Below are 13,236 nucleotides of genomic sequence, written 5' to 3' on the forward strand. Positions count from 1 at the left end.
ATTTATTTAAAAGAATAAATAATTGAATAACATTTTTTCTAAATATTTTTTTTAATCGGCAAACATTTTTTTCTAAATAATAACAGTATATGTTTTGTAATTATAACATTAATAAAAAGTTGTGCATAAATTCTTACCATTTTATCTTTAATAACTGTTTTTAAATTAAAATATTTTCGTGTATAAAAAAGCACCTATAAAATAAGATTTTTTTTTAAAAAAAAAATTGTAAACATTATTTATATTTTTTTTAATTAAACAATTTTACCTTTTAATAAATAAATGCAACCCATCAATTACAAATTTCAACCCTAATATATTATGATATAAATAAAAAAAAAGGAACTTCATGGCGCCCTAATTTGAGTTGTAGCTAGCTAGCGAGCGAGCACCACATCGAGTAGAAGTGCACCGTTGCTTGATTCGTGAATGTAGTGATGGCTTCAATTGTTCGTATGGCTCGCCACCTTTTCGCTCAACCAGCGACCAAGACCACACAGAATGCTGTTTCACGGTCATTGTCAGTTGTCAGGAACAACATCACGCAGCAAATTAAGAACAAATTTAGAAGTGAAAGACAATTATTTTCTACTTCTTCCGCGTCTTTCTTCAAAAGTTACAATTTCAGGAACCGGAGATTGCCACCTTCGAAAGCTCGTGAGGCTTACGCGACGCATAATACGGCGGTGGAACTTGCATTGAATTCTGTAGTCAAAGTTTTCACTGTTTCGTGCAGTCCCAACTACTTGCTTCCTTGGCAGAACAAGTCCCAGCGCGAAACAACGGGCTCTGGTCAGTTTATTTTACTTACACTATTAAGTTTAACATTCATTTATGGACTAAATGGCTAAAATGAGAAAATGCATATATTTGATCACTAAAATGGTAATTGTTTCTGAATTTGTTGAATTATTGATGCTCTTTGCCGCGATTGTCTTTCTCTAAAATATCTTTATGATGGTGATGCAGGGTTTGTAATTTTTGGTAGAAAGATTCTTACAAACGCTCATGTGGTAGCTGATCACACTTTTGTACTTGTTAGGAAGCATGGTTGTCCCACCAAATATAGAGCAGAAGTCAAAGCTGTTGGTCATGAATGTGACTTGGCTATATTGACTATTGAGAGTGAAGAGTTTTGGGATGGTATGAGTTCCTTGGAGCTTGGAGATGTCCCATTTCTACAAGAAGCTGTTGCTGTTGTGGGATATCCTCAAGGTAGCAATAGAGTACGGATTAACATTTGTTAACATATTTTGTGTTCTGTTCCTTCTAACATACTTTGAGGCCCATTTGTACTTCTCTTTCTCTTGGAAAACTCTTCTCTGGCAAATAAATAAAAAAAGCTTATAGGAAAGTGACATTACAGAGAAGTTATGTTAGGCATATGTTCCATGGGAATCTGTGAACAGTGAACACTTGTAGCAGAGGTGACCAACCACACATTTGATTAAATAATTAATTTAAGTGCGTGTGTTTGCAGGTGGTGACAACATTTCAGTCACCAAAGGAGTTGTTTCAAGGGTTGAACCCACACAGTATGTCCATGGTGCATCACAGCTGATGGCAATACAGATTGATGCAGCCATAAATCCAGGGAACAGTGGTGGCCCTGCCATTATGAGCAATAAGGTTGCCGGAGTAGCATTCCAAAATCTTTCAGGTGCCGAAAATATAGGGTAAGTGGGACTTCTTAGCCTTTATTATTCTTGAGTTCAAAGCTTAAGATTCATTAATCCTTCTTCATTCCAGTAGTTTTTATTTCATGTATACCAGTATAATTCACGAATAAGTTTATTAATGAAAAAAAAAAACAAAAAAAGCTGTTCTCTGAAACAAACGACATACCACATTCATAAAAAAGTTCATGTGGCTAACAGAATCACAAAAAAATTTATTTCTTGCTCATCAAAGAATTTTTGTAAATATTCGCGTTAATGATCACGCATGTGCTTGTACAAAATGAGTGTAAAAAAGCATCCAAACAGGCAGGGAAAAATCATGCCAATGATCAGGGTAAAACTAAGCTAATGGGTGGGAAAAAATGTTCAAATGAGTGGGAAAAGTATTCAAATAGGTAGGAAAAATGGGTTGGAAAGAAAGTTATGCAAAAGGGCTAAAAAATAATTGTAATGTATGTTTAAAAAAGAAATGAATACATTGGGGAAAGTTTTCACCCAGGAATGATATTTTGGATTAAAACTTTTTCTTTTGTCAAACTATTTTAGGTTTGCTAATTACCTTTTTTATTTCCACCCGAACTTGGTTAGTCTATATAAATCGTATTCAATTGTAAAAAAATAGAGAAGGGGGAAAAGTGCAGCTAAAGGTGGGGATAAAAAATCAGGAAGCAACCTCAATTACGTATTGATAGATTAGTTTTCATTTAAGAATTCAATTCTGCAACCTTGAGAGAAGCGTTCCACTGAAGGTCATGATTTGTTATTTTATTATTTCCTTCTTTGTAGCTAAACTGAATTACTCTTTCCGGTATTGTTAAGGGTGTGGAAAATCCGGGGGGAGTGGTGGTCCTTGAATAAGTATGGTGATAGGAAGAAATAGCGGCTATGCTAAGAATTAGGTTAAACTAGGATAACAAAACTGAAAATATTAAAATGAAGGTGAAGGAGGTGGAACACTTCCTGTAATAAAGCATTTTGTGTAGAAGAACATTGAAAATATATTGGATTTTGTGAAGCATTATATTTCTGCTTTTCTGATCAAACATAACTTTTGCACACTAGATTACTTCCTTTCATGTTGGATGTTGCAGTTACATTATACCTGTTCCTGTAATAAAGCATTTTATATCTGGTGTAGAAGAAAATGGAAAATATATTGGATTTTGTTCTCTGGGTTTGTCATGCCAGACTACCGAAAATGTGCACCTCAGAAACCATTTTAGCATGCGACCTGACATGACCGGGGTGATTGTAAGCAAAATTAATCCACTTTCAGATGCGTACAAGATTTTAAAGAAAGATGATATTATACTTTCATTTGATGGCGTGCTTTTAGCAAATGACGGGACAGGTGTGTTCTTTCTTTTGTTTCCTGAATTTTCATTTATATCATATCTTTTTCTTGTCCATGAGTACTAGTTTACAGCTTGTGATTCAAAAGCTGAATGGTAAAAATTATTCGAATGGACTAAATCCGTGAAATTGGCCCTTGATGGCAAGGGAAAGTTGAGCTACCTGACAGGAGACACCTCCTAGAGTGACAGACCCCTCTCTCCCAAGATGAAAGTCAAAGAAAATACACTAATCATTTCGTGGGAGATAAACTCAATGGAATCTTCCGTTTGGAAGCCATACCTATTCCTTCCAATTATGAAAGAAGTGTGAGAGGCCGTCAGTGATTGTAACATTTATTTATAACTAAATCATAATCCTATAAGATAATAAATTAAGACAAACTCATGAAATATAAGGACATATGGAAACCAAACCCTATAAGATAATAAATAGGGGGAAACAACTGAAAGATAATGTAATATACTTCAAATTAATTTTAAAAGCTACAGTCAGGATATTATTGGTCATTTTTTATATTCAAACACAATCATGAATTACATTTTTTGGTCAATGATTTCGCATTAGTTCATCGGCATAATGTGACATGTATACTGCAGTTCCTTTTCGAAACAGAGAACGGATAACATTTGATCACTTGGTGTCTATGAAGAAACCTAATGAAAAGGCAATAGTCAGAGTTCTGCGGGATGGTCAAGAGCATGAGCTTAGCATCATCCTCCGACCAGTATGTTGTTATGTATTTCATCTGTTTAATAAGTGAATGATTGTTCTCAACTTGCTGAGAAACAGGATTGTGTTTATGGCCTGTTTCTGGTGTTTTTGGTTTGCGTTTTTTTTTCAATGCATGCACATTGGGCAGTGTTGCTGCACTATTGATTTGTGAGTTGTGATGTTTTGCTTTCTTGTATTTTATAGGATACATTGTCTTATTTGCGGTTGTACTTTCCTCCCTTTGTATACTTTCTCTGTGGAGTGAAAACAAGTTGAAACGATATCTGTAGTGTTGATTGTTAGAGTAGTTTAACTCTGGTTTCATATACAGCATTAGTATACTATTTCTTAATTTTGTCAGTCATAAATTCTATGTTAGCTAGAGTAGTTTTTGACTCTGTTTTCTGTACAGCTGTAGTATAGGGTTCTTTAACTTTGACAGCTGTAAACTCTAACTAACTTTCAGTTAGTTAGACAACCTCTGTATATAAACACAATGTATAAAACAGATTCAATTGAGTTTTCAATATTCATTCAGATAAAAGGTTCTATCAAGGTTTCTTTAATTCTATCATTGATTGAGTTTATAAGTTTTAGCTTAATTGAGTAAACGTGTAAGGATTCAACCGCTAGGTATGGGTCTTGAATCCTACATTAGAAGTATGGGATTCTAGTGTGACCAGCTTTAGGTTCTCCAAGTACAGTAGCTAGCTTTTATGATGTGGTTCTCACAATGTTATTATCAAAATGCTAAAGAGATGACGTTCTATGTTTGATATAGAGTGTTGACTACTCGTATTTATATTCACAATTTTTACTACTTAAACTTGTAGAACCCTGAATTTAATTTCAGGCTATAGTAGTCATGTAGTTTTACTGTTTTGTCATATTTATGATGGATTAAGATCCCTTGCATTTCTTCTTACAACCCTTAATATAGTTTTAACGTTCGATCATTTTAACAAATGAAGGATGGAGAGATTTATTTTAACGGAGATTGTTAACTGTACAGTGCTGCAGTTAGTTGATGTTTGCCATTCCTGAGTTAAACTAATTACATTTCCTACTAATTACATTTTTGTGTTACCAGTTTGTTTGGGGGTTTTGTTAAATATATTGTCATCAACATTTCAGATCCAACCGTTAGTTCCAGTTCATCAGTTTGATAAACTTCCAAGTTATTACATTTTCGCTGGTCTGGTATTTGTTACACTCACTCAGCCATACCTTCACGAGTATGGGGAAGATTGGTATAATACTTCACCTCGTCGTTTGTGTGAACGGGCACTGAGGGAATTGCCCAAGAAAGCAAATCAACAACTTGTTATCCTCTCTCAGGTAAACATCTTTTTAACTCTGGTGAATATCTTATATAGTTGATGTTTGCCATTCCTGTGTCTGTTATGTGTAATAACAGACTTGCAACTGGTGACAGCCAAGATAGGGCATAGGTCCTCCATGCATTATGTCTTTCATGACGGGCTTTTTGTATTTTTTAGTTTCTTCGAGGAGGATTATCATCTGCACACGTGCCTCGTTCCTTTGGTTTTCTGATAGCATTTCTTTTCCTAAGATTATAGCAGTGTCTTTCTTTCTAAAGCTTGTTGACATTATTAACACCACATCAATTTTATTTCTTTTGCTAGAGTAAAGAAGGATTGGCATATGAGGCCTCTTCTTAGGCAGCAACATATTTGTTAGTGCCACTGAATGATATTTATAATGTACTCAAATGGACAGCAAAAAAAACTAGCATCTCCTAATCATTAGATTTACCATGTCAAATTAATTTTAAAAATTAAACTTGAATGGAAATAATACAAAGGGGTGAAGACGTAGATGTAGAAAATAATTATCACCAATAAAATTTCTTATAATTTGCTTAAGTTCTATGGCGAGACTAAAGTGAACTTTCTCATTTAAAAAGTTACTACATGGTGCAGATTCCTTTTGGGTTTTAGCAAATGAATGCAGATATTTGGTTCAGAGTTGTTCTACTAATAATATCTTGTTTGTTTTAGGTCTTGATGGATGATATCAATGCTGGATATGAGCGTCTTGCAGAATTACAGGTGTCAACTTGTCTATGCTTCAGTCATTTACGCATTTAGTAAATCATATAATAATGGTCAAACTCACATATACTGTTAGAATATGGATTTTTAGATTAATTAAATCTCAAAAGCTAGCTTGTTCTCCACTTGTGACACTATTTTAACTATATCACTATTCAATGTCGGATCTCAATTTGTTCATTATTCATGCAATGGCCACCCATAGCAAATTTTTACTAAAAATTTAATGGGGACTCAATTGAAAATACCTAAATTTATTAGGAATATAAAACTTAAGTAAGTCTTTTTTTTTTTAAAATAATAGACAAGGGTATCTTAGTAAAGGTGTTATATATATGGGGTGGGAGAAGAAAGTATAAAATGCCCTTTGAGGATGATTTGCCAATAACATCCTCGTACCCCATGGGCATAGTTAGGCTTTATTAGACTCCATGTTCCAGATTTAAAGCATAGTCTTCTGTGCCTTTTTGGGTCTGAAAATTGCTCTCTGAATAGTAGAAGTTTGGATTTAGATCTATTGTTGTATCCATATAGTTTTTTTTTATAGATCACAAAACCATTCTTGAATTGTGTCATCTTTCTTCTCAAGATCTGGTTTGAAAACGATAACAAAGGTGTTGATAAATTTAGATAAATTTGCCTTTAAACTTCTAGAATAAGGACACTAATGAATTACAAATTGTTTGCATATTTGGATGATCTATTAATTCCTGTTTGTTTTTACTTTTAAATTTTAATATCCAGGTTTTGAAGGTTAATGGAACAGAAATTGACAATCTAGAACACTTGCGCCAACTTGTTCAAAACTGTAATGCAGAATTCTTACGAATTGATTTGGATGATGATCGAGTCATTGTCTTGAACTATGAAATGGCAAAAATTGCCACTTCGAGTATTTTGAAGCGTCACAGAATACCTTCGTCAGTGTCCATTGATCTTCTTGACACAGAATAATTACAATTCGGACCGACATGCTCATTTTTTAATTATTGTGACTTCTACCTGATATTACTGCGTTGTGATTGTGGCAGTCAATTTTACCAGAAGATTTTTCAGTTTGTTTGCAGATAATTTCTTCGGCGTCATTGCTAAACTTACCATACAAGGTTATAACTGTTTAAACACTCCTAAAAAACTGATAATGATGCCAATATTTTCATCATGGTACTTTGGAAGAAAAGAAAATCATAATTATGCTACATAAATATTGTACAGGAGTGTTAGGAACACATCTGAACTATGTAACATTCTATTTTAGTAGTTACAATTTATTAAAACATTTGTAAATTAAGAGAAGTTGATAACTAGAACATCAAATATAGTATATTTTTATTCTTACAAGAGCGTTCCCAAATTTTCAATTGAAAAGGACAAATATAATGAATGACAATACAAACGGCTATGAAAGCCTTATGATGAACATGAATTGAAAAAGTGAAGATTTCTCAGTTAAGGATGTTTTATTGGAAATTAAACGTCTGATGCGTCGCTCACTATTTTACTAGGATAGTGATTTATGTTTTCCTTGAAAAATTAAGATTGGAATATTGAACTTTTTTTAAAATAGAGGTAAATCATTCATACTTTTTAATCTTCAATGAGAATATGTATTTCGATATTCTAAAAACTCGAATCATTTAAAATTCGAGATAAAAAAAGTATCCTATTATATATATATATATATATATATATATATATATATATACACTTTTTTTCCTTCAAATGTCTTCTAATAACAAAATAATGACAATTTATAAAAATGATAATATCTAAAATGCAGCAATTAACCTAAAAGTGTTATTTAAAAAATATCAGAATAAAAGATAAATTTATTGTTCAATGACCTAATTAATATAAAAAAATATCTCATGAAGTATACCTCTAAGACTCTTGGGAAAGAGCAAATAAAGTAAAAAATATAGTGATTTCAAAATAAATTATTTATTATAAACATGATTTGTAGTAAATATTATATTGTTATGTGACATATACAAGTACAAAAAAATTGTTGTTGCTAAAGATGTTGAAGTGAACATATTTTCTCATTTGAGAAAGTTTCATACAGTAGACAAATTTGGGACACCTAGGAACCATGTTTTATAATGTCCGAGACGCAATGAGACTAATCGCAAAATAACTTGGTTTCAGTCGTACTTGTTCCATCTAAATTAGACAATTACATTAAAAATAATCTTCAAGAAAATTCAGAATTTACATTTTTAATCAAAACAGAAAGCTAAAACAGTAAAAATACGTCACTGTCAAATAAACATCCAATTTTGTCATTTTTGGAGAAACGGAATGCTAGAAAGTAAAGGTAAAAAAACAAAACAGAAACACAATATTACTATCATGGTTAGAAGAAAAAAATGGAACAAGTTAATTCCATGGGACTATTAACAAGAAATATTTATAGTCATTTATTGAAGCTAATAGGAGAGTAAGTAATGTGAATAATCCATCACAAGATGCATTCACAATTAAACTCGCACTGGAAGGAAAAGGCCAAATCTTCGATTTTGTTGAAACACATAATTTCAACCTCAAATACTCCATGTCATCATTGAAACATGAAAATGTATAGCTTATACATGACTTGGGACTCGGTTATTTCTTTATGATTTCTATTCTTTGTTCCACCTGATCTACTGGACAAAAATGACAATCATGCACCAATGGTACATACAAGCGCAGCACTATTTTCTAACAAAAGATGCAATCGTCCCGAGGAAATGATTGCAATAGAAGAACATGGCAGCTTGGACAGACTACATAGTGACATAAAGCGACGCTACTTGAAAATATTTAAGCAGTAAGAAGAGAGAAATGAGGGGAGTTCATTTTTACAATGAAGACAAACCTTTAATTCAGCTAATTAAATCTACCATATTTCATGTTAAATGGACAAGTGATAACCATAAGCATCAAAGGATACATGGCTATCGAACTCGTAATATGCTCCCAGGTCTTCACATGCAGCTGCATATTATCTTAATCACTAATTGCCTATGAATCTAATTTAGAAATGATGATCCAATGGTGAAAGAGGAGTTGTATATGTGCATGAGAAAATTGGTCAACATGTTGCAAAAGGGGAAAAATATTAATATGCAATTTATTGAGTTTCATTATGCTAGAAAACGTAATAGACACTAGAAAGGCTGTGTTTCCTACAAAATGGTGGGGGAGATGTTAGGGGATGGATGTCTAGAGTTGAAGTTTGTTATTCTTGTTTTGAGATTGACTTGTTCCTCTTCTACGTGTGAACATAATTGGAGCTAATTTGAAATGACAATATGACTTTAGTTGTGGTTTTTAATTTTCTCTATTTGGTTCAGATAATCATAAAATTTCAAAGTTTGTGGCATCTAGTTCTAGGTTAATACAAAGAGAAGAAATCACTTGCATCAAAAGAAAATGAATGATTTGGTTTTTGAGACATATAACTTGAAATTGAAGAGAAAACAAGTTACAAAAATTGTTGCACTTCCATTTAATGGCATTCAGTTTGGTGATGAATGGATAATTGAAGAAGGAGGTAATGTTGATGGAGAGGTTAAGGGTGAGCAACCTCAAGATGAAGGTGATGTTGGAGGAAATTCAAGTAATCCAACTCTAAATACATTTGATCTTGATAATATAGTTTTTTATGTCAGAGTTGATGATGCACATTTATCATTACGGAAGAGCTTGACAGCCATAGTTAAATACTCTATCGCAATGTGGTACATAGACATCCCATAATATCCAAGTTCATACCATAGCAGTACCATTAAGAGTCAAAATCTCAATAGTTCGGACACATTCTATGACACTCTTCACTCTACTTCTTGTTGGTCAAAACCCAGGATCCAAGGATTATCTTATTTGAACTTTTATCATCCTTTTCCCTTTACTTCACAATCTCCCTATTTAGGCACAATTGTCCCTATAAAAGGACTATTAGAGATGTAGTTTTTGTGACTCAAATTAATAAAATCAGTTCCTCTTTCAACTCCATCCAAATGTCAAAGCCCTTTGTAGGTAGTCTTTTCTGACACATCAACAATCGACTTCTAACTGATTAAAAAACATCCAAACACTTGGGAAATCAATCCTTAAAGGACAGAGCCAAGTATTTAAATACTTGTCTAAACATCACATACTGCTTCATGTGAGACTCGGACACCCCATAATACTCAAGTACCTTAAAAAAAACTTCAAATATCAACAAAATTCATTGGGGAAAGCTGCTTACCAATGAGTAAAAAATGAGTGCAAGGTATTCTCCCATAAATTTATACAATACCATACAAACAATGCTTACATAGGAGAACCCTAGTAATGAATATTAAAAGACAAATTAGTCAAAGAATATCATTGCTTTTACCAAAAGGGACCCTTACAAATGAATATTAAAATGATTAAGCTACACATTCAAATCATCAAAGAACATTAATTGGTAAAATATAAGAGATGGTTATCTTACAGTGTAATGTGAACGTCTTGCATCACTAGAAAATGGACGTGTTAAAACTTGAAAACATTTAAACTTAAGGGCAACAAAAGTGACAGTATGACTACAGAAGGTGAATTCATATCATTCATTTAGTCTTTCAACATTGAAAACTTCAAACAGTGATAGCATATCTGATATCTCCTTTCAATCAAATGCAATGGCAATATGCACACCCAATATTATTTTAATTGCTTGAGTCTGATATTTATATGAAATAGTGATGATTTAAAGACAAAATATAGAATAGTCTTCGTGGAACATAATATAATATGTTTTCCGGGCTTGTTAGGATGGAGAAGGGAGGTTAGTACAAGGTTTTATAGAAACCTTACTCACCGAGGAGTTTTATCTAATGAAGTGAAGAAAATGAGAGACCTTCATATCATTCCTCTAAATTAAAACTCTTCCCTACTTACTTCTGAGCATATTTCAAAATCAGTTCTCTCTATTCTCTACTTCTCTTCCTCTTTTCTTTATTCTTTATTCTTTAGTTTATTGCTATTTCTTCTCCATCCAAAAGTATGTTTGAATGTTGGATGGTAAGGTAATAGGAAGAAAAGGAAAGAGTTCGAAAAATTTATAAGTGAAAAATGAGATCTTTAGAAGATAGTATAAAAATCCTCCTTGTATACTTTAACCGAAAACGTTAAAGTTTAGAGATGAAAAAAAAAGGAAAAAAAATATAAAAATAAAAATTATGATATCTATGATTAATTGACATTATGAAAATGTAAAAAAGGTAAACTGAATTTAAACTTAGCTGTATTCCTTACCCTTTCCCTCACATAAATTAAAAGGGAGGTTGGAACACAGGAGCAACAAAAGATTATTTTAACTAGTAAGAAGGAAGGAATAGGAAAAAAATATAGAAAGATATTTGGGAGCAGGTTTTTGAAGAGGGATGGATTATATAAATGATGTCCTCTAACAAGGTGCAACCACAACGAAAATAGCAGTAACAGTAGAGTGAAAATTAAGGAGGATTAAAATTGCAGCGATATAAAGAAGTTAACTAAAGGAGGAGGATCAATTACATTATACACAACAAGGGTGCAGTGCAGATAAGATGACATCACATGGATGAATTGATTATTCAGCAGTAGAAGTAATAGTAGTGTAATAATGAGGGAAGGAAATTAAGGGTATTGATGGAAGTGAGTGAGGGCAACGAAGGAGAAGCTAAACATAATCGAATTCATCTTCCTTGAGATGGGCGAAGAACTTGACAGAACCACGACCTTGGATTTCAGTCACAAACTGAACCTTGTAAGGAAGATTGGCAGAGATTCGCTTACCGTTCCAGAGGCCAACGTACTGCTTGATCTCACCTTCCAAGCCCGAAAGGTCAAGCTCGGGAACTTTGGGGACGTGGTAAACCTTCACACCATCCTTCACCTTAACCCGCGATCCAACCTTGGCCTCTGCTGACGTCGTGGACTCTTCCACGGCGTTAATGGCGACCTCGCAGCGAACGCCCTGAACGATTCTGCTTTTCATTGCAACTGAGAAAGGCATCTTCGTCGTCTTCCTCGTGAGCATCATCGTTGTCGATGAGGAATTACAGTTGCAGTAACAATTTGGGGATACGCTCACCATCGACGATGCCATGGCACCTGCTCTTAGCGCAGTGGTGCTGCTCATCGTATCTTATCTTCTCTCTTCTGCGAGTCCAAATCAAATCAAGGGTTCCCAAATTTTGTATTAGAGATAAATGATTTGAGCATTGTGTAATTATCTGATAATAATAACAATAATAGTCGAAGTGAGTCCCCGGAAGAGGACACGTGTCCCATTCTGCAACACTCCTACAATATCCATATCCATATGCATCCATCTCAACCATTCGCATTTTGTAATTATTATGTTTATTCTTCTCTCTTATTTCCTACGTTACGTCTACGTTTCATACTTATCACACACCTCTTTTTCTTATTTCTTTTATGCTTTCAAATCATTTTGGCCCTCTTACCGTCTCACCACTTTTTTTTACCAATTCTTCTTATTTACATCGAGTGTTTTTCCTTCATGCACCCCTCTAATCTCTATCTGCATCTTTATAACTTTTAATATAACTATTTTACGGACTATATTGTGGGAGGGTGAGAAACTAAATTTGGTCTCCATATACTTAAGTATGTTTAGATCCTTCATCCGCAAATTTAGAGTGTAATGCTTAATATCGAATTATTGTCATTGAACAACATTAACTATAAAATCGTTGATAAATGTTTCATTTCAACTTTTGTGGAAAGGTGACACTGCGACACCACAATTTCCACCTCCATATTAGAGAGATGATCATCTCTTTGGATGATGTGTAGACATTTTACATTTATTCATTATGGAACAGATATGTTTGTATGTGACGTTGGATTTCATAACAACGTCCTAGTTAATCGTTTGAGGCAATATTCATATTCTCAGGATATATACAGCTTGGGACGAGAAGACAAACCCTTAACCTCCCCGCCTTTTGAAGCAAGTGTAGTTTTTTGAAGCAAGTGTAGTTTATGTTGATGACGAATGGTTGCACTTTGCCAGCATTGTTACCGGTGTAACACTAACTTTACATCCCTTAGCATGTGCAATCAGATACATAAGATACATGTACTATTTTCATATTAGTGTCACATCCATGTATACTTTCTCGAGTAAATGAAAATCAATCGTATGTACTATCATATCATTGTTCACATAATCTAAAGGAGCATACTTGTCCAATGAATAACTTATATTATTTTTTATCTATTATTATTTTAATATGATTATTTATTTTAACATTTTAAGTGACTAATGCCATTTCAATCCAAATCCAAGATATTTAGGAGGATAGTCCACATTCTATAGTACATAATCAATTGTGTACATGTGTCAAAAAGATAGTCTAGTATGACATCACAGATGAGAAAGTTGTTTA

General features: G+C 33.3%; 2 protein-coding genes across 4 annotated transcripts; one reads left to right on the top strand and one right to left on the bottom strand.

Annotated features, from left to right (window-relative positions):
- Positions 1 to 341: 341 nt before the first annotated feature.
- DEG10 (DegP protease 10) lies at positions 342 to 6,876 on the top strand. 3 transcript variants are annotated; one of them, XM_068645306.2, is made up of 8 exons: positions 342 to 792; positions 970 to 1,215; positions 1,481 to 1,676; positions 2,771 to 3,030; positions 3,632 to 3,759; positions 4,881 to 5,084; positions 5,768 to 5,818; positions 6,566 to 6,876. In XM_068645306.2, the coding sequence occupies exons 1-8, from the start codon at positions 438 to 440 to the stop codon at positions 6,773 to 6,775; spliced, it is 1,650 nt and encodes a 549-aa protein (XP_068501407.1). In that variant the 5' UTR covers positions 342 to 437; the 3' UTR covers positions 6,776 to 6,876. The 3 variants fall into 3 exon arrangements, 1 of the variants encoding a protein (XP_068501407.1); XR_016520571.1 differs by having other exon boundaries at positions 348 to 792; positions 2,818 to 3,030; XR_016520570.1 differs by lacking the exon at positions 3,632 to 3,759 and having other exon boundaries at positions 348 to 792.
- A 4,410-nt stretch (positions 6,877 to 11,286) lies between these two features.
- On the bottom strand, positions 11,287 to 12,037 carry LOC137836637 (ferredoxin-thioredoxin reductase, variable chain). Its single transcript, XM_068645307.2, has one exon. The coding sequence runs from the start codon at positions 11,958 to 11,960 to the stop codon at positions 11,499 to 11,501; it is 462 nt and encodes a 153-aa protein (XP_068501408.1). The 5' UTR covers positions 11,961 to 12,037; the 3' UTR covers positions 11,287 to 11,498.
- Positions 12,038 to 13,236: the final 1,199 nt, after the last annotated feature.

Source organism: Phaseolus vulgaris, chromosome 4, assembly GCF_051622355.1.
Source record: "Phaseolus vulgaris cultivar YP4 chromosome 4, ASM5162235v1, whole genome shotgun sequence".
In the NCBI taxonomy this organism is placed as follows: domain Eukaryota; kingdom Viridiplantae; phylum Streptophyta; class Magnoliopsida; order Fabales; family Fabaceae; genus Phaseolus; species Phaseolus vulgaris.